General features: G+C 43.5%; 1 protein-coding gene across 12 annotated transcripts in view; it reads left to right on the forward strand.

Annotated features, from left to right (window-relative positions):
* The window catches only part of CERT1 (ceramide transporter 1), a 160,650-nt gene that overhangs the window by 113,188 nt on the left and 22,030 nt on the right, over positions 1 to 25,432 (forward strand). For 5 of the 12 annotated variants that reach the window (XM_038402054.2, XM_038402058.2, XM_038402052.2 and 2 more), the window contains 4 exons: positions 6,545 to 6,637; positions 11,411 to 11,497; positions 22,995 to 23,087; positions 23,676 to 23,753. In XM_038402054.2, the coding sequence (XP_038257982.1) occupies positions 6,545 to 6,637; positions 11,411 to 11,497; positions 22,995 to 23,087; positions 23,676 to 23,753 (351 nt within the window). The remainder of the gene's footprint in view (positions 1 to 6,544; positions 6,638 to 11,410; positions 11,498 to 22,994; positions 23,088 to 23,675; positions 23,754 to 25,432) is intronic. The other 7 variants (XM_038402056.2, XM_043515241.1, XM_043515242.1 and 4 more) reach the window with 3 other exon arrangements.

The following is a 25,432-nucleotide window of genomic DNA, read 5'->3' on the forward strand; positions in this document are numbered from 1 at the left end:
CCAGGATGGGTTCTGCATTCAGAAGAGCTGGATCAGCCTGTCTATCCAGAAACTGAGTCATTACCTTTACCTTCTAAGAAACATTTTTCTGAGGTAGACTATCACAAATGTCCTTATCATCCTGATTACAACATGATACCAGACTAGAACAGTTGTCAGGATTAGCAGATGCCATCCTGGATGCCATCATTATGCTGGCTGACTCCAGAGTTTTCCTATCAATCCTTTTTAAGATCTACATCTTGATTTTCATGTCCAGGTAGTGGTGCCCCTACAGATCTGAAAAACTTGAATCCTAGACAGTGGGATCCTTAAGTGAAAGATAAGTCACCCACTGTTCCTGATGCACTATACATAGAGGAGGAGGAGGAGGGAGATTCACCTCGTCAAATGAACATTCAGTATCATGAACAGGAGTTAGCTGGGGACTCCTCTCCTGATGAAAACGTTGATGTCCTTTCAGCTTTATCTCCTTCTGAAGATGCTACTCAATTTCAGGAACTAGTCAACAGAATGGTTACTATTTTAAACATGCCATCTGTGGCAGTAGAGGAAGCTCCCCATCCTGTCCCTGATATCCTTGATACTACATCTTCTAACAAGGTATATTCTTGCCCCATCTTGGAAGGTCTCTGGCAACCAGGGATATCAAGTATGGAATAATCTATCACCCTCTCAGCTGCTATCTTTTTTTTTTAAACACCTCTGCATTGTTGCAGCCAGAACAAATGAGATCAAGATCAGAATATTTACATTTTAGTGACAGAAAAGGGAAAAGACTAGATTCTTTGGAAGGAAAACTCTTTTTTTTCCACTTCTCTGATCATGAGGATCACTAACTATCAAGCTATCATGGCTAGGTACCAATTTCATCATTTGGACATATTTGCACTTTTTTTTTTAAAGAATATTTCTGAAATGCCTCAAAGATTAGTCAGTGCCCCGTCAAGGGACAGAATGTGGCTAAGTACAACTGAGAGAATTCTTTGAAGTTTCAGATGCAGTTTCAAGATCAGCAGCCGCTGCCATAACTCTTTGCAGATGCACATGGTTATGTTCTTCCTTTCTTCCCTTTGAAACAAAATAAAAAAATCAGGATCTTCCATTTGTGGGAAATGGTCTCTTCAGTTCTGAAATGGACAAAGTCTTAAAGAAAACAGAAGATGAGATCAGTGGCTAGGACTTTGGGTCTTTTGCAATCCTTTAAAATGAGAAATCTTGCACCTGCCTTAGATATCAGACAATGCTATCCACCTTTCTTTGTTGTCTTCGAATTATACTCTGAAAATTTCAGTATCTACAGAAGCATTCTACTGCTTCTCAACCACAATATGTTGAAAGTGATCCTCCAAATAAGGGTGAGGCCAAAGAATTCTTCCACTTCTCTGCATGATGCTAAACCTAAAGTTTTACATCAAGATTGAGAGCTGCAAATCAATCTTGATCCTCCTTTTCTTTTGGGGACCATCTATCTCATTTCTATATGTTGCAAAATATTACCACAGCGGGGTTTTGAACATCATAAAAAAGGGTTATACCATTTAGTTTGAGGATGCCCCCTCCTTTCCTTGATTCCCTCTCTTAAGAAGCTATTAAGAACAGAAATTCACTCTTTTACTAAAGGAAGCAATAGAGGAGGTCTTAGTAAATCTCAAATCTTGGCTTCTTCTCCCATTATTTACTAGCCCCAAAGACGAATAGGGTTGTACATCCGATCTTGGAGCTAAGAAAATTAAACAGGTTGTCATAAGTATAAAGGGAAGGGTAACCACCTTTCTGTATATAGTGCTATAAAATCCCTCCTGGCCAGAGGCAAAACCCTTTCACCTGTAAAGGGTTAAGAAGCTGAGAGAACCTCGCTGGGACCTGACCCAAAATGACCAATGAGGGGACAAGATACTTTCAAATCTAGGGGGGGGAAGGGTTCTGTCCGTCTGTGTGATGTTTTTGCTGAGAACAGATCAGGAATGCAGACTTACAACTCCTGTGAAGTTAATAAGTAATCTAGCTAGAAATGCATTAGATTTCCTTTTGTTTAATGACTGGTAAATTAAGCTGTGCTGGATGGCATGTATATTCTTGTTTTTGTGTCTTTGTAACTTAAGGTTTTGCCTAGAGGGATTCTCTGTTTTGAATCTGATTACCCTGTAAGGTATTTACCATTCTGATTTTACAGAAGTGATTCTTTTACCTTTTATTTAATTAAAATTCTTCTTTTAAGAACCTGATTTGATTTTTCATTGTTCTTAGGATCCAAGGGTTTGTGTCTGTGTTCACCTGTACAAATTGGTGAGGATTCTTATCAAGCCTTTCCCAGAAAAGGGTATAGGGCTTGGGTGAATATTTTGGGGGAAGACATCTCCAAGTGGGCTCTTTCCCTGATCTTTGTTTAAAATGCTTGGTGGTGGCAGCATACGGTTCAAGGACAAGGCAGAGTTTGTACCTTGAGGAAGTTTTTAACCTAAACTGGTAAAGAATAAGCTTAGGGGGTCTTTCGTGCAGGTCCCCACATATGTATCCTAGAGTTCAGAGTGGAGAAGGAACCTTGACATGGTGGCAGAGAGGTGGGATCATTTTGAGATCATTCTGAACCAGAAGCACAGCAGGATTTTAAAAGGTTTTATAAAAGGTGATTGCAGCTGTAGATTCTGTTTCCCTGCTTCGGGTACAGAGCAGCAGGCATAACAAAAGGATTTTTCTGTAGGCTAGAACAGCTATCAAGGGGGGGGAGGGAAAGGGGGAGGGGATTAGGTTATAGCACAGCAAAATTTTACAAGCCAGTTTTTTTTTTTTTTTTTCCTTTCTAACTCTCAGGTGTAAAGTTAGTTAAAAACAGAGGTTAGGATGACAGACTGCACTGTTCAACAGAAGTTGGAATTAGCCAGATTTGAGGCTGAGGAAAAACAAAAGGAACATGAAAGATGGATAGAACTCAGAAAGATAGAAATGGAGGCAAAAGAAATGGAGGCTGCCCACAGGAGAGAAATGGAGGCAAAGGAAAAAGAGGAAGCATGCACTGGAGATGGAGAAGACAAAGGCTCAGCAGAATATACTGAATAACCCTAACAATTCTTCCCCAACAATCCACAAATGGGAGTGACTCTGTCCACAGTATGATGAATCCCAGTGATATTGCTGAATATTTTCTCACCTTTGAGAGACTGTGCACACTCCATTAAATTCCTGAAGCTCACAAGATGACCACATCAGTCGCAAAATTGACTGAGAAAAGCTCTGGACATATTCAATAAGATGCCTATTGATGAGGCTTCTGACTATAATAAATTCAAGGATTTGATTTTAGAGCAATTTCAAGTTACACCTGAAACTTAGAGTAAAATTTAGAGCCCTTAAGAGAAGACCTGGACTTATATAAACCAGATGAAGGATCTGTTAGATAAATGGGTCAGAGGAAGGGGTGTGACTAGCTTTGATGGAATGTGTGATTTGATGACTCAGGAGCAATTCCTGAATATGTCCAAGGAGGATATAAAACAGTGTGTATGGGATAAGAAAATGGACTTAGCAGAAAGTCTTGCTTCTTATGCTGATCAATACGAGCAGTCCCAGACTGCCAGAGAGGCGGGACAAACCGGAACAAAACGGGGGGAGGGAGGAGAGAGAAACAACCCTGGTCACAGTCGGAGTGGATACCAGAAGGGACATGCTCAGACCACATACTACTACCGGGGACAGCCCAAAGCCCCAACTACACCCCAAGGAACACTGCAGACACCTTATCGTCCCGCCACACTGTTCTCCAGCAACCCACGTCGCCCCAGTGACCCGTCAGCTGAACGATGTTTTAAATGTAATGAGCCGGGGCATGTAAAGGCCAACTGCCCCCAGAACCCCAACAGATTACAGTTCATTGCACCGGAATCACACCAGAGGTGATCAGGCCCAGATACCTCCCAGATACCCTCAGAGTGGAAGGAAACTGTGCGTGGGCAGGAAGAAGGTCACAGTGTGGAGGGACACCGTGGAGGGTCAGCTATCCACGCTTCCTTAGTGGGCCCCAATTTAATCGACCCAGAGGTTCAAGTGACAATTCAACACTTCAAGTCCAACTCTTTTGACTTGCCTACTGCCAAGTTGCCAGTCCAGTACAAGGGCTTGGCAGAACACCTGAAACATCTACAAAAAGTCTTTGAGCGCATAAAGGAGGCAGGACTAACTGTGAAGGCTAAGAAGTGTCAAATAGGCCTAAACAGAGTGACTTACCTTAGACACCAGGTGGGTCAAGGAACTATCAACACCCTACAGGCTAAAGTGGATGCTATCAAAAAATGGCCTGTCCTAAAGTCAAAGAAACAGGTCCAATCCTTCTTAGGCTTCGCCGGATATTACAGGCGATTTGTACCACAATACAGCCAAATCGCTGCCACACTGACAGACCTAACCAAAAAGAAACAGCCAAATGCAGTTCAGTGCACTGAAGAGTGTCAGAAGGCCTTTAACCAGCTTAAAGCGACACTCATGTCTGACGCTGTGCTAAGGGCCCCAGACTTTGACAAACCATTCCTAGTAACCACAGATGCGTCAGAGCATGGTGTGGGAGCAGTCTTAATGCAGGAAGGACCAAATCAAGAGTTCCATCCTATCGTGTTTCTCAGCAAGAAGCTGTCTGAGAGGGAAAGCCACTGGTCAGTCAGTGAAAAAGAATGTTACGCCATTGTCTATGCTCTGGAAAAGCTACGCCCATATGTTTGGGGATGGCGTTTCCACCTGCAAACAGATCATGCTGCGCTACAGTGGCTTCATACCGCCAAGGGAAATAACAAAAAACTTATTTGATGGAGTTTAGCTCTCCAAGATTTTGATTTTGACATAAAACAAACCTCAGGAGCTTCTAACAAAGTGGCTGATGCACTCTCCCATGAAAGTTTCCCAGAATCAGCTGGTCCAAATTATCCTTAAGATGTGGAAAATATTGTTAGTCTTTATACAGTTAGTAGTATATTTAGAGATGCATGTGTCTTAACTCTGTTTTCCCCTAGAGCTCCAGGAAGAAATCACAGCCAGTGTTCCACCCTATCTGTGATTTGGGGGACGTGTCATAAATATAAAGGGAAGGGTAACCACCTTTCTGTATACTGTGCTACAAAATCCTTCCTGGCCAGAGGCAAAACCCTTTCACCTGTAAAGGGTTAAGAAGCTAAGATAACCTCGCTGGCACCTGACTCAAAATGACCAATGAGGGGACAAGATACTTTTAAATCTGGAGCGGGGGGGAGGGGACAAAGGGGTCTGTCTGTCTGTGTGATGCTTTTGCCAGGAACAGATCAGAAATGCAAGCCTTCCAACTCCTTTAAGTTAGTAAGTAATTTAGCTAGAAATGCGTTAATTTCCTTTTGTTTAAATGGCTGGTAAATAAGCTGTGCTGAATGGAATGGATATTCCTGTTTTTGTCTTTTTGTAACTTAAGGTTTTGCGTAGAAGGATTCTCTGTTTTGAATCTGATTACCCTTTAAGGTATTTACCATCCTGATTTTACAGAGGTGATTTCTACCTTTTATTTAATTTAAAATTCTTCTTTTAAGAACCTGATTGATTTTTCATTGTTCTTAAGATCCAAAGGTTTGGGTCTGTGTTCACTTGTACAAATTGGTGAAGATTCTTATCAAGCATTCCCCAGGAAAGAGGGTATAGGGCTTGGGGGATATTTTGGGAGAAGATGTCTCCAAGTGGGCTCTTTCCTTGTTCTTTGTTTAAAATGCTTGTTGGTGGCAACATATGGTTCAAGGACAAGGCAAAGTTTGTACCTTGGGGAAGTTTTAACCTAAGCTGGTAAGAATAAGGTTAGGGGGTCTTGCATGCATCTGTACCCTAGAGTTCAGAGTGGAGAAGGAACCTTGACACAGGTACATCTGGAAATTTTGGTTCAGAATGTTGATTCTTGGATCCATCATCACTTCTTTGATATATATAGGTAGGTTTGCAGCTCTCAGCCTCAAGGATGTTTATTTCCATATTTTGATACAGCCATCAGATACATACCTTCAGTTCTCCCTAGGGCAGGACCATTTTCAATACAAGGATGGTGGATTGTACAAACTTTTTGTACACCATTATTTTGAAGGCTAGAATAATGAACTACAAACATAGGCTATGTACACACTACAGTTTGTCGGTATAAGTTATGCCGCTCAGATGTGTGAATAAGCCAACCCCCTGAGGAACGTAAATTACACCAACCTAATTGCTGGTGTGGACAGGGCTATATCTCCCATCAACATAGCTATTACTTCTTGCAAGGGATGGAGTAATTAAGTCAACGTGAGAGCTCTCTCCTGTCGGCTTAGAGCATCTGCACTTGTAAGCTCTGTAGTGTAGCCGTAGCCATAGCCATAGTGTGCATACATCTATGTATACATAATGTTCATAAAAGTCAACACTGCCACAAATGTGCAAAAAGTGAAATTAAAACAGAGTGAGGCGGTACCTCACAACATTTTTTTTAAAGTGGTTATCCATCTTTTGTCAGATTTTCTCATAATGTTTGAGTCTGATTAATAGCTTCAAAATCTGATTGTTTTTATAGGAAATTGAGAAAAGGCGAAGAATAGAAGAAGCATACAAAAATGCCATGACGGAACTTAAGAAAAAGTGCCATTTTGGAGGGCCAGACTATGAGGTATGAATTATGCTTATCTTTTCTCACTTAGAATTTTCACAGGTTAAATCCTTTCCTGACTAACTTGCACAAAAAAAATCACTTCAATGAAGGATACAAGTATCAAACATTAAACCATGTGATTTTTTTCCTTGTAACTGACATCTGTTTTTATCAATATTTATTAAATACGTACTCTGCAACAGGGAAACTTATAGGAAGGGTTTCAATCCATACATTTGTAGCAAATGAGGGAAAGGGGATAATAAGATACATTTGAGTATACTAAGGGTATGTCTATACTACCTGCCGTATCGGCAGGCAGCGATCGATCTAGCAGGGGTCTATCTGTCGCGTCTAGTCTAGACACGATAAATCAATCCCTGAACACTCACATTGACTCCTATATTCCACCGCCGCAAGAGGCACAGGCAGAGTTGATGGGGGAGGAGCAGCAATTGATTCACCGTAGTGAAGACACCGTGGTGAGTAGGTCTAAGTATGTCGACTTCAGCTACGTTTATTGATGTAGCTGAAGTTCCGTAACTTAGATCGATCCCCCCACCTAGTGTAGACCAGGGCTTAGTGAGACTGTCAAACATTTTTCTGTCTGAAAGATTTTACTTATTACGAGCAACACCTAAGATTATTATATGATTTTTCTGAGTTTTTGTCAGTTTGCTTCATACTTTTCACAGCACTTTGTGTATAGTTAGTTTGGCACCCTCATCCCACCTTCCCATAATCAGTTTTTCGCTGTTTGTATGCATCACTTATGCAGAACAGGGAAGAGAAAAAAACATTTGAAATAGAAAAATGCAAATATTAAAAACATAATAATTGAACTTGGAGACTGGTATAGTATCTGAATCTAATTTAAACATTGACAAGTTTTTGACTTGCTAGTCTCCCTTTAAACTGGTTTTGGGAATTCACATCTTAAAAGTTTATCTTGGTTAAGCTGTGAACATCCAAGCAGCTTCCCATTCAAGTATGCAGTTGGTCAAATTTTGCAGACATAAACCTCTTTGTGGAATATTAAGTTTATACACCCATATTGCAACTAAGCTAAATTACAGGCACACTAACATTTTCACTTCCATGTAGGTCAAAATTTTGTAAATACAAAGGTGGAAATCTTGACTGAGAGATGAAGTATTAATACATTTTGTTCTAAGATGCCAAGCAACTTCTCTGCATGTGGTCTGTTAGTTTCAGCTGCTCTGCTGTGGTTGAGGAATACACAGTACAGCTAATAGAGATGAAGTACAAAGGTGGAGTTTTTGTACCCCTGATTCTGCAGTCACAGCCCCACATTTCAGCACAGTATAAACATAGCCTTAATGCACAAAGTAGTGGCACTTAGTGCGCTGCAAGTTGGGATGTAAGGGCTACAGTCTCTTTGTGGATAAGCTCTAAGGTATGTTGTAGGAGTTCAGATAAAATGTTTTGATACTTCTAACGTATATTGTAGTCAGGAATTTTGGCTTTTATTGGAATCCATTAATAAATATTTGTAAACATTGTAAGGAATAAATTGGTTGAAAGTGCGTCTGCCTATCAGCCTGAAAAAGGTACTGTAATTTCCATAGAATGTCTGCTTAAAACATCTTAAAAAGTACTGAATTTTTAAAATGATAAACTAAGGAATGATCATTTCATTCATTCGATGTATTTTGTCTTCACTCACTTCACTATCACTACACGCTTCCTCCCCCAGCCTTAACTTTTCCTGTGTGTGAAATCTAGCCTGGTGATTTAATAAGAACTAAAAATTTCAAAGCTAAAGTCACTGGACTTCTGCAAACATCAGAGCTTCATAAGATTGCTTTAAAGATAAAAGGAAAAATATTTGTTACCTTTGGAGTTAGTGAATAGGTGAAGTGTGTGAGTGTCTATGGGCCTTGTTAAATGGTGTAACTTGTAACACTCACCAACTAACTTTTTTTTGTATTGGATTTTATTACTGCCATAAGAAAATGGCATTTTTAAATCTCCTAGTAATATGATGATTTCACATGTATTTACACACATTTTTAGATGGCATCAAACAGTGAAGAGGCATTCGTTGGGCTTTTAATAAAATTCTCAATTTCTGCAGCCTCATCAGTTACCTTTTTCAGTTCCACTGGCATCCACTTAACTGCCAAAGCTTTCTTTCCAGTGAAGTGAACATTGTGTCCAAATAGCTTGGAGTTCAATAGTCTGGATTCTAGTCACAAGATCACTGTATTTTCTTCTTATAGCTCTGGCATTATCAGTGCCAGTCCTAACACAGCAATACCAATCCACTCCAGCTGCAAAAACTGAGTGTTGAAAACTTCAGATTTCCCCACACACCCATCCTCCCATACCACATCCTCTCAGTGGACAGCAAAACAGGCAGTCCTCACATATGGGTCTTTCCTGCTCATATTGGACAAATACTAAGTTGGGCAGAATAAGATACCGTAGTTTCATCCAGTCATAATAAGAATTGGCTTCCTTGAGCTCTTCTAAACAGCAGTTTGCCAAATATTTCCAGCCATGTCATGAATTTGTCAGTTCACTGAATCACAGGAAAAGGAAATTACTTTAACTTAACAAGCTGCAGCAGATTTCAGCACAACATTGGTTGAATTTTGTCTCAAATATTGTCGTTTCTATATTTATGAGCCATGGTGGCTTTTACTATCAAGTGACACCAAATAATGGCGCTCAAAGGGCTTTCATGTTTACAGCATTACTATATGAAACAGTCTTCTAATTTTGTAAACTGGTAACTTTTTGCTTAAATTCAATGAGTTTCTTCAAGATGGATGGTTGGTCTCCAAATGGCCCACCTCTTAATGGCTGTATGCATGTCCCAAAATCCTTTGCGAGTTTACTTCAACTCCTGTGAAGTATCAGGGTGGCTGGCAAGCATTCTGTATACATTTTGGTCTGTTTGCCAGAGAGGAAAGTCAGGTTGCAAGTGGTCAATCCATAGAAGAGGGAAGAAAGGGTGGGTGGATGGAGCCATCCTACTCCATTGAGTAGGGCAGGAAGGTAATGTGGTTAATTCCCCTTAAAAGAAAAGCTGGGGAGCAAACAGCTACAGGCCATCTGCATATTCAGCAGGCATGATTTTGTGTTTTTGTTCAGTTCACAGTTTTGAATATATTTCCACTCTGCTCCTGATGTCTTCTGACCCTCCAGTTAGTACCTTGTCCTGTCCTAGAACTCCCTCATTTTGAGACTGGTTAGCATGATTCCATGATCCTCTCCTATGTCTTCCCCCCAATCCATCATCTCTGGGTCCATTGTCACTCTGGGTCCCCAGTCTCTTTGCTCCCCTCCCCCTGGCTCAGCCCAGCAGCTGGAGTTAAAAGGTGAGGTTGTTTCTAAATATTTATATTTATAAACAATGCTCTTTATACATGTTTTTTTTTTAAAATACCTCTTTATTTCTTTAAACTTCTATCCACTCCCAAAAATAGTGGCTGTCACTTCTTAGCAAGACTTATAAACAAAAATGAATTTTGAATTTCTGGTGCAGGCCATTTTAGAAAGATGATTCAGTGTACAAATAGCTTTTTAAAAAAACAAAACAAAAAAAAAAAACAAAGACTCTTCACTGGAATGAGAAGTAGCACAGAAAATATCAAGATGTTCCTGTTACTAAATTAGCTGGAGAAGGCTTGAAAACTATGATTATAACAGAATTAGCTTCAACATTAAAATATGGATTATTATTATTATTATGGAAGTAGTTTCTCCACAGTAAGTCTGTAAAATAAAACTTCGTATGTTAAACCACAGAGTCCATTACATGGATTCATACAAAAACAAAGTAAAGTTGGAGTCTTCATGAACTTCCATTTAAAAAAAGTAAAAATGCTTTTTATTGTGTAATGTTAAAACTGACAAACTAATAAAAGAACTTTTAGAGTTGATAGGCCGTCTGTTCTTTCAGGAGTCTACGTATAGCAGGGGTCCAAGATTTTACATCATATTGTATGTGTTTATAATGGGGTGAATTAAGGAAGAACAGACCGGTCTTAAAAAGCCAGTGTTATGATCATGTTTTTTTAAAAATGTATACATTTATTAGTAATAACACTTTAAGTGATCAAGGTTCAAGGAACTTTAAGATCAAACTTAAGCTTTACTATGCTGTTTTTTACTTTTTACATATTTCTCTGCGTAGACAATTAACATATTTTAGTTGTGTTGTCAGCCTTTCATGCCTTTCATTTCAGTGTCTTTGTGCTGAAATCCTGTAATGGAATGATGATTTAAATTACACTTTATGCTGGGATTTGCAAAAGAATTTTTGGAAACATTTTTGTCACAAACTTTGTAAAACAGTTCTCAAATAATAGTGTGTGTGTGTGAGAGAGAGAGAGAGAAAATACATAAAAACTAAATTTGAGGCCAAATTTTACCTGATTGTTGAAATGTGAATTTCCTGGCTTTTGTTGGCTTGTGTTACAGCTCTTAAATTGTAGTTCTTTACATGCATTGAGTGGAGTATTATCTTATTTTACTAAGTAGTGCTTTATTTTGAATTATACTCCAATAATTTTGTTTTACTCAAGTAATGGTAAAAAGACTCGCTGTTATGAAAAATGGCTTGTGTATAGGGTTCATAACTTTATATTTGATGTACGCTTCCTTTGCAGATGAATTATGACTTTTTTACACTGATAAAGAAATGCAATTTATCAAATTGGCTAACTTTCACTTTTTTAAATTAAACTCCGTTTTCTGAAGTGTAACATTCATGTTTCCTCCATTTTCTTTAGCTGTTTGCTTTTCTGTATTTTGGTTTAGGAGGGTCCTAATAGTCTGATTAATGAAGAAGAATTCTTTGATGCTGTTGAAGCTGCTCTTGACAGACAGGATAAAATAGAAGAACAGGTATTAATAGTACTAAATGTTTTAAGAGGCAATTATGTTCCTACTTTTAAAAAATACCATACTTCAACCTAGGATCTTTAAGTCTTTTATGGTCCAAATTCTCTCCAGGGATACATTCACAGAACTTACGTTAACTTTGGTAGGAATTTGCTCACAGGTATGTGCATAGAAGTTTGACCATTAGAATTTGTATAGTAAAATATTTATGTATTTATAGCATCTGGGATACCTTTTTATGGACAAGAACCCCATTGTGTTGGGCATTGTACAAACAGAACAAAAAGACAGTTCTTCAAGTGCTTGTTCATTTTAATTCCAGTCTAGGTTTGCGCGCGCCCACATGTGTGGCTTAGCAGTACCCCTGGGGCCGGCAGTAGTGCCCTCTAGAGTGCCATACTCATGCCGCAGTATATCAGGTGCTGCTGGCCGGCACGCCCTCAGTTCCTTCTTACCGTCTGTGGTGATGAGTCAGAGTGCCTCTGTCGCTTGTCAAGAGCTAGGGGTTTTTTCCAACGGACTTCATGCCTTCAGGCCTTTGCTTGATTGTAGTTAGTGTTATGTTAAGTGGTTGTTAAGGGCATAGTTAGCTTAACTTAAACAGGACATGCCCCGAGATCCTGGGTTTAAGCCCTTCATGATCTATGACAGACCTGTGCCTGTAAGTGACCCCCACGACAGCTGCCTTAAGTGCTTGGGGGAGCGGAGGGATAGCTCAGTGGTTTGAGCATTGGCCTGCTAACCCCAGGGTTGTGAGTTCAATCCTTGAGGGGGTCATTGAGGGATCTGGGGCAAAAATTGGGGATTGGTCCTGCTTTGAGGAGGGGCTGGACTAGATGACCTCCTGAGGTCCCTTCCAACCCTGATAGTCTATGAATCGCACACCAAGGAGCATTGCTGGATTTGTAAGAACTTTTGGCTTCACACCCAGAAGGAGAGGGACATTTGCCTCAGGTCCTCCTGATGGAGTCCCCTCTCCGCCCAACTTCTGAGCCCTCTATGTAGGCTGCACCGAGTACTTCAGCTTCCATGCGCAATGCATTGGCACTGAAGAAGGCGAAGAAGCACTCACTGGTGCTGGGCAAGAAAGCCCAAGGGTCATCCAGTAGACAAACGGGGCCTGTCCGCCAGCCTTCTCCAGAGCAACATGAGCATGCCTCTGTGGCTGGGGCTCTTAGCCCTCTTAAAGGTCCATCACCGACTCTGGGGGGCAGTATAGGACCCACCACCCTGCCTGCACCGTCGTCATCCCAAGCCCAGGCGCAGAGAGGGCACGGTTCTTCACCTGCTCCTATGATGTCTTAGGTGCTGCAGGACCAGTCTAAGGCTTCCCAAGAGGGAAAGTTAGCTGTTAAGACTCCTCCAGGGGCAAGAGAGCTCCATAGGTCAATGGACAAGTAGTCCTGTGGCAGGTCACAGCCGTGCCGCCAATCACCCAAACTCTCCCCCTGGATGTCGAGACATTATTCCCCAGTGCAGGGTCGGCACTCCCCATATTATGACGGACTCCGTTCCCTCCTCACTGAGCCGCGTCTAGACGTCTGTCTCGGTCGCTGGGACCATGGGACCACTCCCCCTCATGTTATTGGTCTCCCCGGCACTGTTCTCCCTGACCCAGATCTCCCTGGGACCAGGACCATTCTCCCCGGAATAGCCACCGGTCACTTACGCCTGGTCAACGCTCACTGGTAGCCATGACCAGCAAGTAGACCCAGGCATCGACAGCTCCTCCCTGGTCACTGAAGAGTGGTTCCTTTGATGCGGAGGCCCAGCTCAGCCCATCGCCCCAGTCTCCGCAATGGGTTTGGACACCGGGAGCTTCTCTGCTGTCCACGGCACTGTGGTGGCAGAACAGCCAGTGGCCAAAACAGTGGCTGTATTGGGGAGCATGGGGCATTCCGGTGATGATGATGCCCCCTTTGCAGCACGTATCAATGGCTGTGTCAGAGCAAATATCGACGCCCCCACCGGCACCAGGTATGCTACTGGAAGCTCGCTCTGAGATTGGGGTGGAGGATGCAGTGCCCACCCCCAAACCTTCCTCTCCAACAGCTGCTGAGCCCTCATGCCTTCTTTTCCCGGACAAGGCTCTCACAAGATCTTCCAGGGCCAGCTCCCCAGATGACTTTAAAGAACACCCAGCCTCAAGTTCTTGGGCACCTGCATGAGAAGGGCTTGAAGTGCAGGAGATGGTGGAGCAGGAGGACACCCTTTTCAATGTCCTCTCAAGAAGCTGAAGTTCCGCATGGTCTCTCTGGCCTCCATTATCCCTTCCCTGGATCCAGGAGACTGGTATGCCGCTCTCAACTTAAAGGATGCTTACTTCCATGTCTCCATATTCCCATGACAGACAGTTCCTGCGTTTCATAGTAACTGGGCACCACTTCCAGTTCACAGCACTACCCTTTGGCCTGTCCTCTGCTCCCACGAAATGCATGGCGCCAGTAGTGGTTTACCTCAGATGTCAGGGGATCCAGATCTGTCCGTACTTTGATGACTGGCTCCTCAAGGGCAGGTCTCCGGGTCAGGTGCGGAGAAGCCTTGATCTAGTACGCTCCACCTGCAATGACCTGGGCCTGTTAATGATCACAGAAAAGTCCACGTTAATGCCGGTCCAGTGCATAGAGTTTATCGGAGCGGTTCTCGATTCCACGTGAGACAGGGCCTTCATTCCGAAAGCGCACTTTCAGGCCATGGTGGATCTCATTGTCCAGGTGAGGAGACATCCGATCACCATGGCCCACACTTGCCTGCAGCTGGTGGACCACACGGCAGCATGCATGTACATGGTCAGGCACGCCCGGCTTCGTCTGCCACCCCTGCATACATGGCTAGCAACAGTCTACATTCCCAGCAGGCACCCCAGGGACCAAGCGGTCACGGTACCGGACCGCATCCTCTTGTCCTTGAACTATTGGCTAGACCCAAGTCAGTGCTATGGAGAGCTGACTTTGTGTCCCCATCAGCGTTGCTCACCCTGGTCTCGGATGCATTAGATCTGGGCTGGGGAGCCCACCTGGACGAGTGCAGCACCCAAGGTTGCTGGATGCAGCACAACTTAGCTCTTCATATCAACGTCAGGGCGGTGGCCTGGCCTGTCAGGTGTTTTTTCCCCACCTAAAAGGCAAGGTGATGCAGGTCCTTATGGACCATATGGCCGTGATGTATCACATCAACATTACTTCAGGTCCTCAGCCATGTGTCAAGAGCCAAGAAGCCTCAGTCTCTGGGACCTTGGTGTGCAGAACGCCATCCACCTGATGGCCACTTGCTTCCCTGGAACGTCCTGGCAGATCACCTCAGCAAGACTTTCTCCTCTCTTCATGAGTGGTCCCTCCATCCAGAGGTGGTCAACCTGATCTTCCAACAGTGGGGGACCCCCCAGGTGGACCCGTTTGTGTCCAGGCAGAGCAGGAAGTCCCAGGTGTTCTGCTCCGGGATCGGGAAGGTATCTGATAGGGAACCCTTGTCCCCACCGGGGTTCAGGAGCGCTGATTTTGTGCTTTTCCACCAGTTCTGCTTATCCGCAGAGTCCTGCTAAAGGTGAAGCAACACAGAGCGTGGATCATTCTCATTGCCCCAACGTGGCCTCACCAGCACTGGTTTAGCATGCTTATGAGTCTTTCGGTGACGGACCCGCTGCAGTTATCTCTCCGTCTGGATCTGCTGTCCCAGAACCATGGCAATCTGATGTAACCAAACATGGCATCTCTGCACCTGATGTGGCTGCTCTATAGCTGTGCACGGACGAGCGAGAGTGCTCTGTGGTGGTCCAACAGGTCCTGCTGGGCAGCAGGAAGCCTTCCACCAAGGCTACCTATATGGCCAAGTGGAATCACTTCCCATGTTGGGCTTTGGACAAGCGCGTTCGTCCTAAGGAGACCTCGTTGCAAGACATCCTGGACTATTTGCTGCATCTAAAGCTCCAGGGCTTGCCTCTGTCTTCGGTCAAGGTGCACCTGGCTGCCATTTCTATGTTTCACCCTTGGCTTCAGCACAGGTCGGTCTTCGTCCCTCCCATGACAGTGTGGTTCCTGAAAGGTCTAGAGCACCTATACCCACATGTCCGAGACCTGGTCTCCCCGTGGGACCTGAATCTGATGCTATTGAAGCTCATGGGCCCTCCCTTTGAAACCCTAGCTTCCTGATCTCTCCTGCTCCTTTCCTGGAAGGTGTCCTTTCTGGTCGCTATAACGTTGGCTCTACAAGGGCACAATCCAGCTGTTCCCGCATCCAGCTTTTCTGCCCAAGGTTGTTTCCCAGTTCCACATGGGCCAGGATATTTACTTACTGGTCCTATGTCCGAAGCCTCACCTCAGATGCGGAGTGAAGGTTGCATACGCTAGACGTCAGACGTACGTTGAACTTCTATGTCGGTAGAACACGGCCATTCCAGTCAGTGCAGTTGTTTGTTGCTGTTGCAGACAGGGTGAAGGGCTGCCCAGTGTCAGCCCAGAGAATTTCGTTTTGGATCATGGCGTGTATATACCACTACTAAGGGCTGGCGAAAGTGCCCCTGCCAGCAACTGTGATGGTTCATTCCACTAGAGTGCAGACGTCTTCCTGGCACAGGTGCCGTTTGAAGAAATCTGTTGGGATGCCACCTGGTCATCGGTCCATACATTCGCGTTGCACTACGCACTGACTCAGCAGGTGCAAGACAACAGTGGCTTTGGCAGAGCTGTACTAGAAGCTGCACAATGATGAACTCCAAGCCTACCTCCATTGATACTGCTTGTGAGTCACCTAGAATGGAACTGACATGAGCAAGCACTCCAAGAAGAAAAAATGGTTACCTGCCTTTCATAACTGTTGTTCTTTGAGAAGTGTTGCTCGTGTCCATTCCATTACCCTCCCTCCTGCCCCTCTGTTGGAGTTGTCAGAAAGAAGCCCACGCCCTCTCAGTTCCATCAGTGCCTGATATACCGCAGCATGAGCGTGGCCCTCTAGAGGGCGCTACAGCCGGCCCTCTGGGTACGGCTAATGCGAAAATCTCCAGACATGCACGTGGGTGCGTGAATACCTAGAATGCCATGGACATGAGCAACACATCTCAAAGAACAACAGTTATGAAAGATAGGTAACCATTTTTTCTAGACAAATTGGAGGATTGGACCAAAAGAAATCTGAGGTTCGACAAGGACAAGTTCAACAAGGACATCCTTACCTTTAGGATGGAAGAATCCCATGCACTGCTACAGGCTGGGGACCAACTGGCTAAGCGGCAGTTCTGCAGGAAAGGAGCTGGGGATTACAGTGGACGAGAAGCTGGATATGAGTCAACAGTGTGCCCTTCTTGCCAAGAAGGCTAATGGCATATTGGGCTGCATTAGTAGGAGTGTTGTCAGCAGATTGAGGGAAGTGATTATTTGGCACTGGTAAAGCCACATCTGGAGTACTGAGTCCAGTTTTGGGCCCCCACTACAGAAAGGATGTGGACAAATTGGAGAGAGACCAGCGGAGGGCAACGATAATGATTAGGGGGCTGGGGCCCATGACTTACAAGGAGAGGCTGAGGTAACTGGGCTTATTTAGTCTTCAGAAGAGTGAGGGGGATTTGATAGCAACCTTCAACTCCCTGAAGCAGGATTCCAAAGAGGATGGAGCTAGGCTGTTCTCAGTGGTGGCAGATTATAGAGCAAGGAGCAATGGTCTCAAGTTGCAGTGCAGGAAGTCTAGGTTGGGTATTAAGAAAAACAATTTCACTAGGAGGGTGGTGAGGCACTGGAATGGGTTGCCTAGGGAGATGGTAGAATCTCTATCCTTAGAGGTTTTTAAGGCCCAGCTTGACAAAGCCCTGGCTGGGATGATTTAGTTGGGGTTGGTCCTGCTTTGAGCAGGGGTTTAGACTAGATGACCTCCTGAGGTCTCTTCCAACCCTAATCGTCTGTGGTTCTATGATTTCGAGGAACAACAGTTGCAAAAGGTAGGTAACTGTTTTTTCCTACTCCAAAGAGTCTGCAATCTAAGTAGTAACTACTAGTTCTTCGAATAGTGTCCCTTTTGGTGCTCCACTTCAGGTGCACATGAAGATCGGATGATTTCTAGCTAGCAGTGTCCCTTCAGCCCACATGTGCACCTCATGGCTCCTTGTGGCAGACACCAAGGCTATATAGGGGTACATGGGCAAACTACCTGCAGTTTCTTCTCTACCATCTCAGCCTGAGACAGAACCCTAGTGTGTCGGCCTAGAGCATACTTGGACTTTTCTTTTCTCTTTTTCTCAGTTAGTTTATCGTTGTAGGTCAGTAGTTAGTACAGTTGGTTTTAGATGGGAGGATGGTTTTTTTTCTTCCCTCTGGGATACCGGTCTTCTCCTGGCGGGGTATGCCTTGTTTGCCAGGCTTCAAACGCTGCCTTTCTTGAAGGAGGCTATGCCAGTAAGTGACAGGCACTCCATATGTGTCTGTTGCCTGGGGGAGTCCCTTGTCTCCCAGAAGCATTCCTTCTGTTTGGCCCTTTAAGAGCAAAGCTAGAAAAAATGGGGAGGTAAAGGTCAGACTGTTGGCAAGAGAATGCTCCCTGCAACCACCCTCTGATCCAGATCAGGAGATTACCCTCCCCTTCTCAGTACATTTATCCATGGACAGATCCTGCACCTCATCAACCTTGAGGCATGCTTCTCCTAAGAAAGGGAAGCCTTTGGAGCCTGCTGGGAAGACTCCCAGAAAGAGGAGCATGGATTCTCACTGAGCCAGCTCCAAAAAGACCACGCCCCGTTGAGATCCTTGTACTTCAAGAGTACTGTTGAAGTCAATGACTCTTTCTCCAGTACCAGTAGGCCTGCAAAGCCCCTGGAGCTCTAAGAACTGGAAGCACAGCTCCGATAGGGCAACTATATCCTCCACCAGTAAGGAGAGTAAGCACAGGTTACTATCTATTTTGGCCCTGCCATCAACACCAAAGTATCCTGCTCAGCCATTGATGCTGTCATGTGTCTTAACCAGCCATTGATACTGTTGTAAGCAGCTCAGGCAGGGGTACCTGTGCCAGCAGTACCCTCAATACCGAGCAAACATTGGGACTTGACATCTACAATGCCTGAAGTACACCCATCATCCTTGGGACTGTCAGCTACAGCAATGTCTGCTATGGCATTGGTACTGGGGTCCTTTCTGGTACCACAGGAGTTCCGATACTCAATGGACCTCTCGGGGTCAGACAAACTAGAGTGTCCGTTGTTGTTGGGTACCAAGCATCTCTCAGTACCGAGACCTCAGTCTCTGAGTGGCCACTTCATGGCACAGGACTGTGCTCTGTCCTCAAATCCTGCTCCACCATGAGAGGATATGAGAAGGAGACCAATTGGGAGTCCTCTTTGATTTCAGTGAAGGGTTCTCCTGCATACCCCTTCAGGAATCCACTTTCTCGCAGGGAGGACCTTGCTGGTCAGCAAGAAAGGTGGAACTAACTTTGTATGTAACCCCTACTTCCTTATGGACATCCCCCCCAATGGCCATATTGGGTCCCTATTGGGCCACTGGTACGGTCTCTCCAAAGACAAGGTTTCACATCCTCCCCCTATCCATCCAGGACAAGAGAAGATATTTGAAGAGCAGGAGGCTAGGATAGAAGAAGAGGTCACCCCTGAGTTTTCCATTTCGTCGTTGTTGCTGGAAGAGGCGGTTATAGCTTCACCACCTTCCATAGCTGACAACTTCAGGCAGTTTCAGGACGTCATTAGAAGGGTAGGAGACACCCTGCAGATCCCTCTGGTGGAGGTCAAAGATCCACAACACAAGCTGCTAGATACTTTGCAGTTGGCAACACCCTTCAGAGTGGCATTACTTATTAATGTGACTCTCCTGGATCTGGCTAAGACAGTGAGGCAAACACTTGCCACTATTGCACCAGTGGATTCCAGCTTTCTATTTTCCCATCCCCCACCTTACTCCCTATTGGTGGATGCAATGAATGAACAGGTTAGGCAACAATTTTTTCACATCTGCCCCCTATGACAAGGACCAGAAATCTTTCTTGTCCGCAACCCTGTTATTCCAGATCACAAAGTCTCAGGCTTATGACCAAATACAATTTTACTAATTGCAACAAGCTCATGGGCTCTACTGAGCAGCTGCCACATGACTGCAGGGAACAATTCCAGTTCATAGTTGCAGAGTCGCCTGTTGGCCAGAACAGCTTTCCAGGCATCCCTAGATGCTGCTCATTACTGCCAGCTCTATCTCCATGGCAATAGTTATGCACAGGGTGTCATGGCTCCAACTTTTGGGGTTTCCAGGCAAGTTTCAGAATACAGTGGGGACCTCCCTACTGGTCATAGGCTTTTCTCAGAGATCACGAATGACTCCCTGCGCATGTTGAAGGACTCCAGGGCTATCCTACCTTTCTTAGGCATTTACACATCAAGAAGCTTTTTAGTAGGTCAGACTGTCCAGAGATCATGCCCTGTTCAGTTCTTTGGATATCATAGACCTGTGGAACTCCCCAGAAAGAGGTTGCACAGCAAGAGGGCGATTCAATGGCCCTCCACAACCACCCAGGTATCACCTAAACATCAGTTTTGATGGGCTGGTCAAGAGGTGAAATCTCCCCCCCTCCGGATTTACAGTTGCACCCCTTTAGCCCACCTCCCTCTTTCCCTTTGGGGACCACGTTATCCATTTCAACTCAGCTTGGGAGTAGATCACCATGGATCAGTGGGTCTTGGAGGTCATAACATCAGACTATACCATACAGTTTGTCTGTTTGTCTCTCTCTCTCTTCCCCCCCTCCCCAATCTCCTTTCCTCTTCAGGGACCCCTCTCACAAGTTTTTACTAAGGCAAGAGGTGGACTCTCTCCTCCAACTAGGAGCAATAGAACCAATCCCTTCCCTTTACAGGGTCAGGGGGTTCTACTCAAAATACTTTCTAGTGCCACAGGAGGACATAAGTTGGAGGCCAATCTTAGATCTAAGACCGTTAGATCAGTTGAACAAATTAGTGAAGCCTCAAAAGTTGAGGATGGTGACGCTAGCAACTATATTTGCTCACATCAACACACTCTCAGTTCAGGGCGGATGGATAGCCCATGAAATTAGTTTTGACATCAACCTGTCGAAGCTCAGGGCAGTCAGGAATTCTTGTCTCCATTTCCTACCCCTCATAGGGGCAGAGCGATCAGGGTCATGATGGACAATATGTCCTTCAAGTTTTACATCAACAAGCAAGAAGGAACAAGATCGTCCTTGTGCACTGAAGCTATAAAGCTCTGGAACTGGTGCATAGCCCACCATATCCATATTTCAGTGGTCCACCTCACAGGAACACCACAGCCAATGCTCTCAGCAGATACTTCTCCCACAACTGTGAATGGGAGCTGGGCACTCAGGTTCTCTATGGCTTATTCTAGAGATGACACTGCCAGAGGTCAATCTTTTCACCACCTCCAAGAACAGGAAGTGTCCTCTTTTCTGTTCAAGGCAGGTCTGAGTCACCAATCCCTGGAGGATGCCTGCCTTCTCCTGTGGAGGAAGAGCCTGTTCTATGCCTTTCCCCTAGCACCCATAATTATAAGGGTGTGGAACAAGATCAGGCAGGACAAGGCCAGAGTCATCCTTATAGTACTACCTGGCAGAGACAAGCTTGGTACCCTTAACTGCTTGTGTCCAACTATCAATCAAGCTCCCAACCATTCCACATCTCCTGTCTCAGGATGTTGGTCATGTGCTTCACCCCAGTCTAGTAGTTTTACATTTCAGTGCATGGTTCCTGGATGGTTCTCAGGAATACAGGTTTCCAGCTCTATGGAGGTGCAGCAGGTAGTGTTAAACAGTAGAAAAACATTAATCCGCACTACTTACCTGCAAATATTGAAGAGATTAATCTGTTTTAATAGTGGTTGATAACTCTGGCTGGAATCCACTCCTGTTTCCCTCGTTCTAGATTACCTGCTGGATCTGAAGACACCCATCTGATCCATCATTTTGGTCAAGGTACAACTGCCCACCATATCAGCCTTCCATCTCCCTGTCCAAGGACTTGACATTTTTACTCCCTGGATATCCTCCAGATTTATTAAGGGTCTGAGTAATTTCTTCCCCCACATTCGACCTACCACCTCATCTTGAGACCTTAACCTGTTTCTCAACCATCTCACAAGAGCTCCGTTTGTACCAATGGCGACCAGCTCCCTACTTCATTGGCCAGTAAGGTAAGGGAGATTGGAGCCTTGATGGCAGATTACCCCCTTTACCTTTTTTTTTTTTAAGTCTCTTTACAGCTGCATTCTAAGTTCGTACCAAAGGTTGCAACTGGATTTTCATCTTAACTAATCAATCCATCTAATAGTATATTTTCTGAAACCTCCTCATCGTTCTCAGCAAGAATCCTGTTTTCATATTCTGGATGTTAGAAAGGCCTTGGCCTTCTACCTGGATAGGACTAAGCAGTTTAGGAGAGCTCCTAGACTGTCTGTATCCTTTGAGATAGATGTGAGAGGGCTCCTGTTTCTGCTCAGACTTTTGAAATGGATATCAGGTTGTATCTCTAACTGTTGTGAGTCTGCAGGTGCTCATCCCCCTTCCCCCCCCCCCGGGGTTAGAACATATTCAACCAAATCGCAGGCAACATTTGTTGCATTTTTGAAGAATGTTCCATTATCCTAGACACACAGAGCCACTAATTGGATTTTGGACCATATGTTCTTAAAGTTTTAGATCCTGCTTCATGCCATCAGATCTGATGCGACACTTGGCTCTGAAGTACTGTCTTCAGTTTTGGATCCTGTTCTGAAACTTTCCTCCTAGAATAGTGCTCAGAAGTCCACCTGAAGTGAGGCACCCAGAGGCACACTACTCAACAAAGGAGGAAATGTGTCTGCCTATGGGTGCTTCACTATTCGCTCTCCTTCCCCTCTGCTTCAATTGTTCCCTAGGGGATGACTGAATAGAGAAGGACCTGAGGGCAATTTGTCCATACCTTTATATAGTCTCGGTGTCTTCCACGAGGAGACAGGGCGCATGTGTGGATCGAATGAACACTGCTAGCTAGAAATTTCCTATTGAAGGCTCGAGAGGTGCAAGTGCACCTGAAATGCAGCACACACAGTGACACTCATCTCGAAGAACTACAATAAGTGCATAGGGTGAGTAACATTTCGTTCTATATAACATTTAGTTCTTTTTAACTTACTTATTTTTAAAACTAAAATAATTTGAGAAATTTGGGCACAGTGGAAACAGAAATCCTTTATCCACAGAACATGACAGCATAAATAGTGTTGTTAATATGGGTAACTAAAATATCCTATAGAAATCTCACCTTGACTGTACGTAGGTGAATAACCTACACAAATAAGCATATCCAATACATGACAAATATTTCTTAAATCTAATTGTTGTTGCCACCTGAAGTGCCTGTTACTGTTCGTGACCTGTGAAATAGTAGAGAGACTGTCTAGTTGCTCCCTCCTCCTTTATATAAGTCTGTCAGTTCTACTGCCACCTACTAAATGCTCCACCAAACAGTTATGTACTAATGCATTTAACCTGTTTCTCTTAGTCTCAGAGTGAAAAGGTCAGATCACACTGGCCAACATCATTACCCTCTGGTGATGGATACTCTGCTGTGGGGACTCACAGATTTGTCCAAAAGGTGAGCTGTTTCCCAGGATCTTTTTAGAGAGTACTTATTGTAAATAAAATTAATATTTTCATTCTAACTGATACATTTGTCATATGGATTGGTGAGATCTAATTTATAGATGTTTCTAATAACTTTGAACATGTCACTCATTAGAATTGACATATCCAGGATTGGAGAGGACTTTTTCCTTGAAAAAAAATCTTTGAGTGTTTTAGAATATTCCTGGTATGTAGCAAGCATGTCATAGTTTGAGATAAAAAAAAAAAATTTATGCCAGAAACTTAATAATCTTTAAATATGCTTTTTCTTAAATATAAAATCATTAAACTAGTTAAAAGGAAAAAAAGCTAGGTTTTTTTTAATCAGGGTTGATTTTGACCTTCAATGTTACTGGAAACACTACTCTTTTCCCAGGGCCATGTTGGGAGTATAATATATAATAGTTGCATGAAATCAGCTTTTGCTGCTGTGCTTGCTGCTTATGGTGCTTTTGTTTTCCTTTTCTTCATTATCTTGTGCTTGGAAGTTGGTACTGAAAGCTCTGTTGTGCCTTTGTTCTGATTACTTGATTTTTTTTTCTTTGTCTGTCTCTGGTAGCCCTATAGTCGCTCTTCCTCCATGTCTTCTATTGATCTAGTCAGTGCCTCTGATGATGTTCACAGATTCAGCACCCAGGTATTGTAAGACTATATAGTGGCTTTGTATATCTTTTTGCTGTAGTTCATCTTCTCTCTAACCTGGGTTCCCTTTGTTCCATAAATCACTTGTGCTTGTTTTAGTTGAGTACGGATAGACACATACCAAGGAATTCTGTAGTCCTGTTACTGAAATTCTTTTTGCATTCTGCTTTCATCCATATCACTCTTGCAAGGGCCTGAATCTCGGAAATAATGAGGATTAATATCTGCAGAAAAAATAAAAATGTGTAACTTCAAGATCCCACATTTCTGATGTAATAACTTAAAATAATAAAAGTAAAATAACAGCTGTGTGGGATGGAGATAAATTTGACTTTAAAATGAAGGAGAGCTGTTATGTTTGCATGTAAATCATTTATTCTAAAGTGTATAATTTCCCAATCTTTTTCACATATTTAGTTCATATATCTTGCAATAACCATTAAGAAACTAAATCTTTCTACATTCCAACAGCACTATTTGCACCTCTGAGACTGTTTGTAATTCAGCACTAAAAGCGTATGCTAGACTTTATTGGGCATGCACAGTTTGAGTTTGGAACCTTTTTTTAAAATATATATTTTATTATAACTATTTGTGGCAGATTCACCAAGGCATGCAATACCAAAGCTAAAATATACTTGTAGATCTGTATAAGTAAGCCAAACATTTTAATGGTCTCCTGGAAGTGTTCAACGGACAAACTATTCAAAGAAGCAATGGAAAAAGCAGTACTAAGATAATAACAATACACCCTTCTGACAATTAAGCAACAGAAGGAGGACTGTTGGACTTCATCAAAAAGCTGACATATTGCTATCATATAGGCTGGTCTACAGCTTTTAACCATGGCCATGGTACAGTTGCTCCATACACCTGTTTTAATAAGCCCTACCAAGAGCTTCCGGGCCAAATTTTTAACAGTATTTAGGCATTGCTGTGCTCAGCATTGTAAAGCATAATTGATTTAGGAGCCCAAGTTTAATTTCCAAAAGGGATTTAGTCACTTAGGAACCAAATCCCTTTCACAGTCAATGCCTAAATACGTTTAAAAAATCTGGGCCTTAGCTCTTATATTGTTAACAGCAAAGATTGTATAAGGCTGCGGACCCATTTTGATATCTTGTTAGTGTCTAGACGAGTAGGGAGCTGTAAATTTTGGAAGAAAATTAGTAGTGTCCGTAAGCTTAAGAATTTTGAAAGATAAAATAGTGAAGAACTCACTGAATTCCCAGACTTGCCATTCCCACAACTGGGTTTTCCCTCTGCTCTCCATTACTAGAGGCAGAACCAGATCTGTTGGTAATCAGGAAGACAACTTGGCTCTTCTTCAGATTGTGCAAGCCAGTGAAAATAATTCCAAAACAGAAAAACAGCATAATATTATATGTGTGTATGTAATAAACTTTCCTTGAATAAATGTGTCTCCAGAGTATTGTAATAGTTTTCATTAAACTAAACTTGTTCATCCAGTTAATGGACAGATTGGAATGATCAATCTGAATATTCAGTGAAGAGAAATCAACCATCAGGCATCAAATTTCTCACTCATTTCCAGGCTTCCTATTCCTACTTCTTCATTCATGGCTGGTGTCGCTATACACACTGGGGCAACACCACTTGGGCATAGTTGTCAGACTTCCCCCATCTGTGATCGCTTCCCTTCTTTGTTGGTTG

Source organism: Dermochelys coriacea, chromosome 5 (genome assembly GCF_009764565.3).
Source record: "Dermochelys coriacea isolate rDerCor1 chromosome 5, rDerCor1.pri.v4, whole genome shotgun sequence".
Lineage (NCBI taxonomy): Eukaryota > Metazoa > Chordata > Testudines > Dermochelyidae > Dermochelys > Dermochelys coriacea.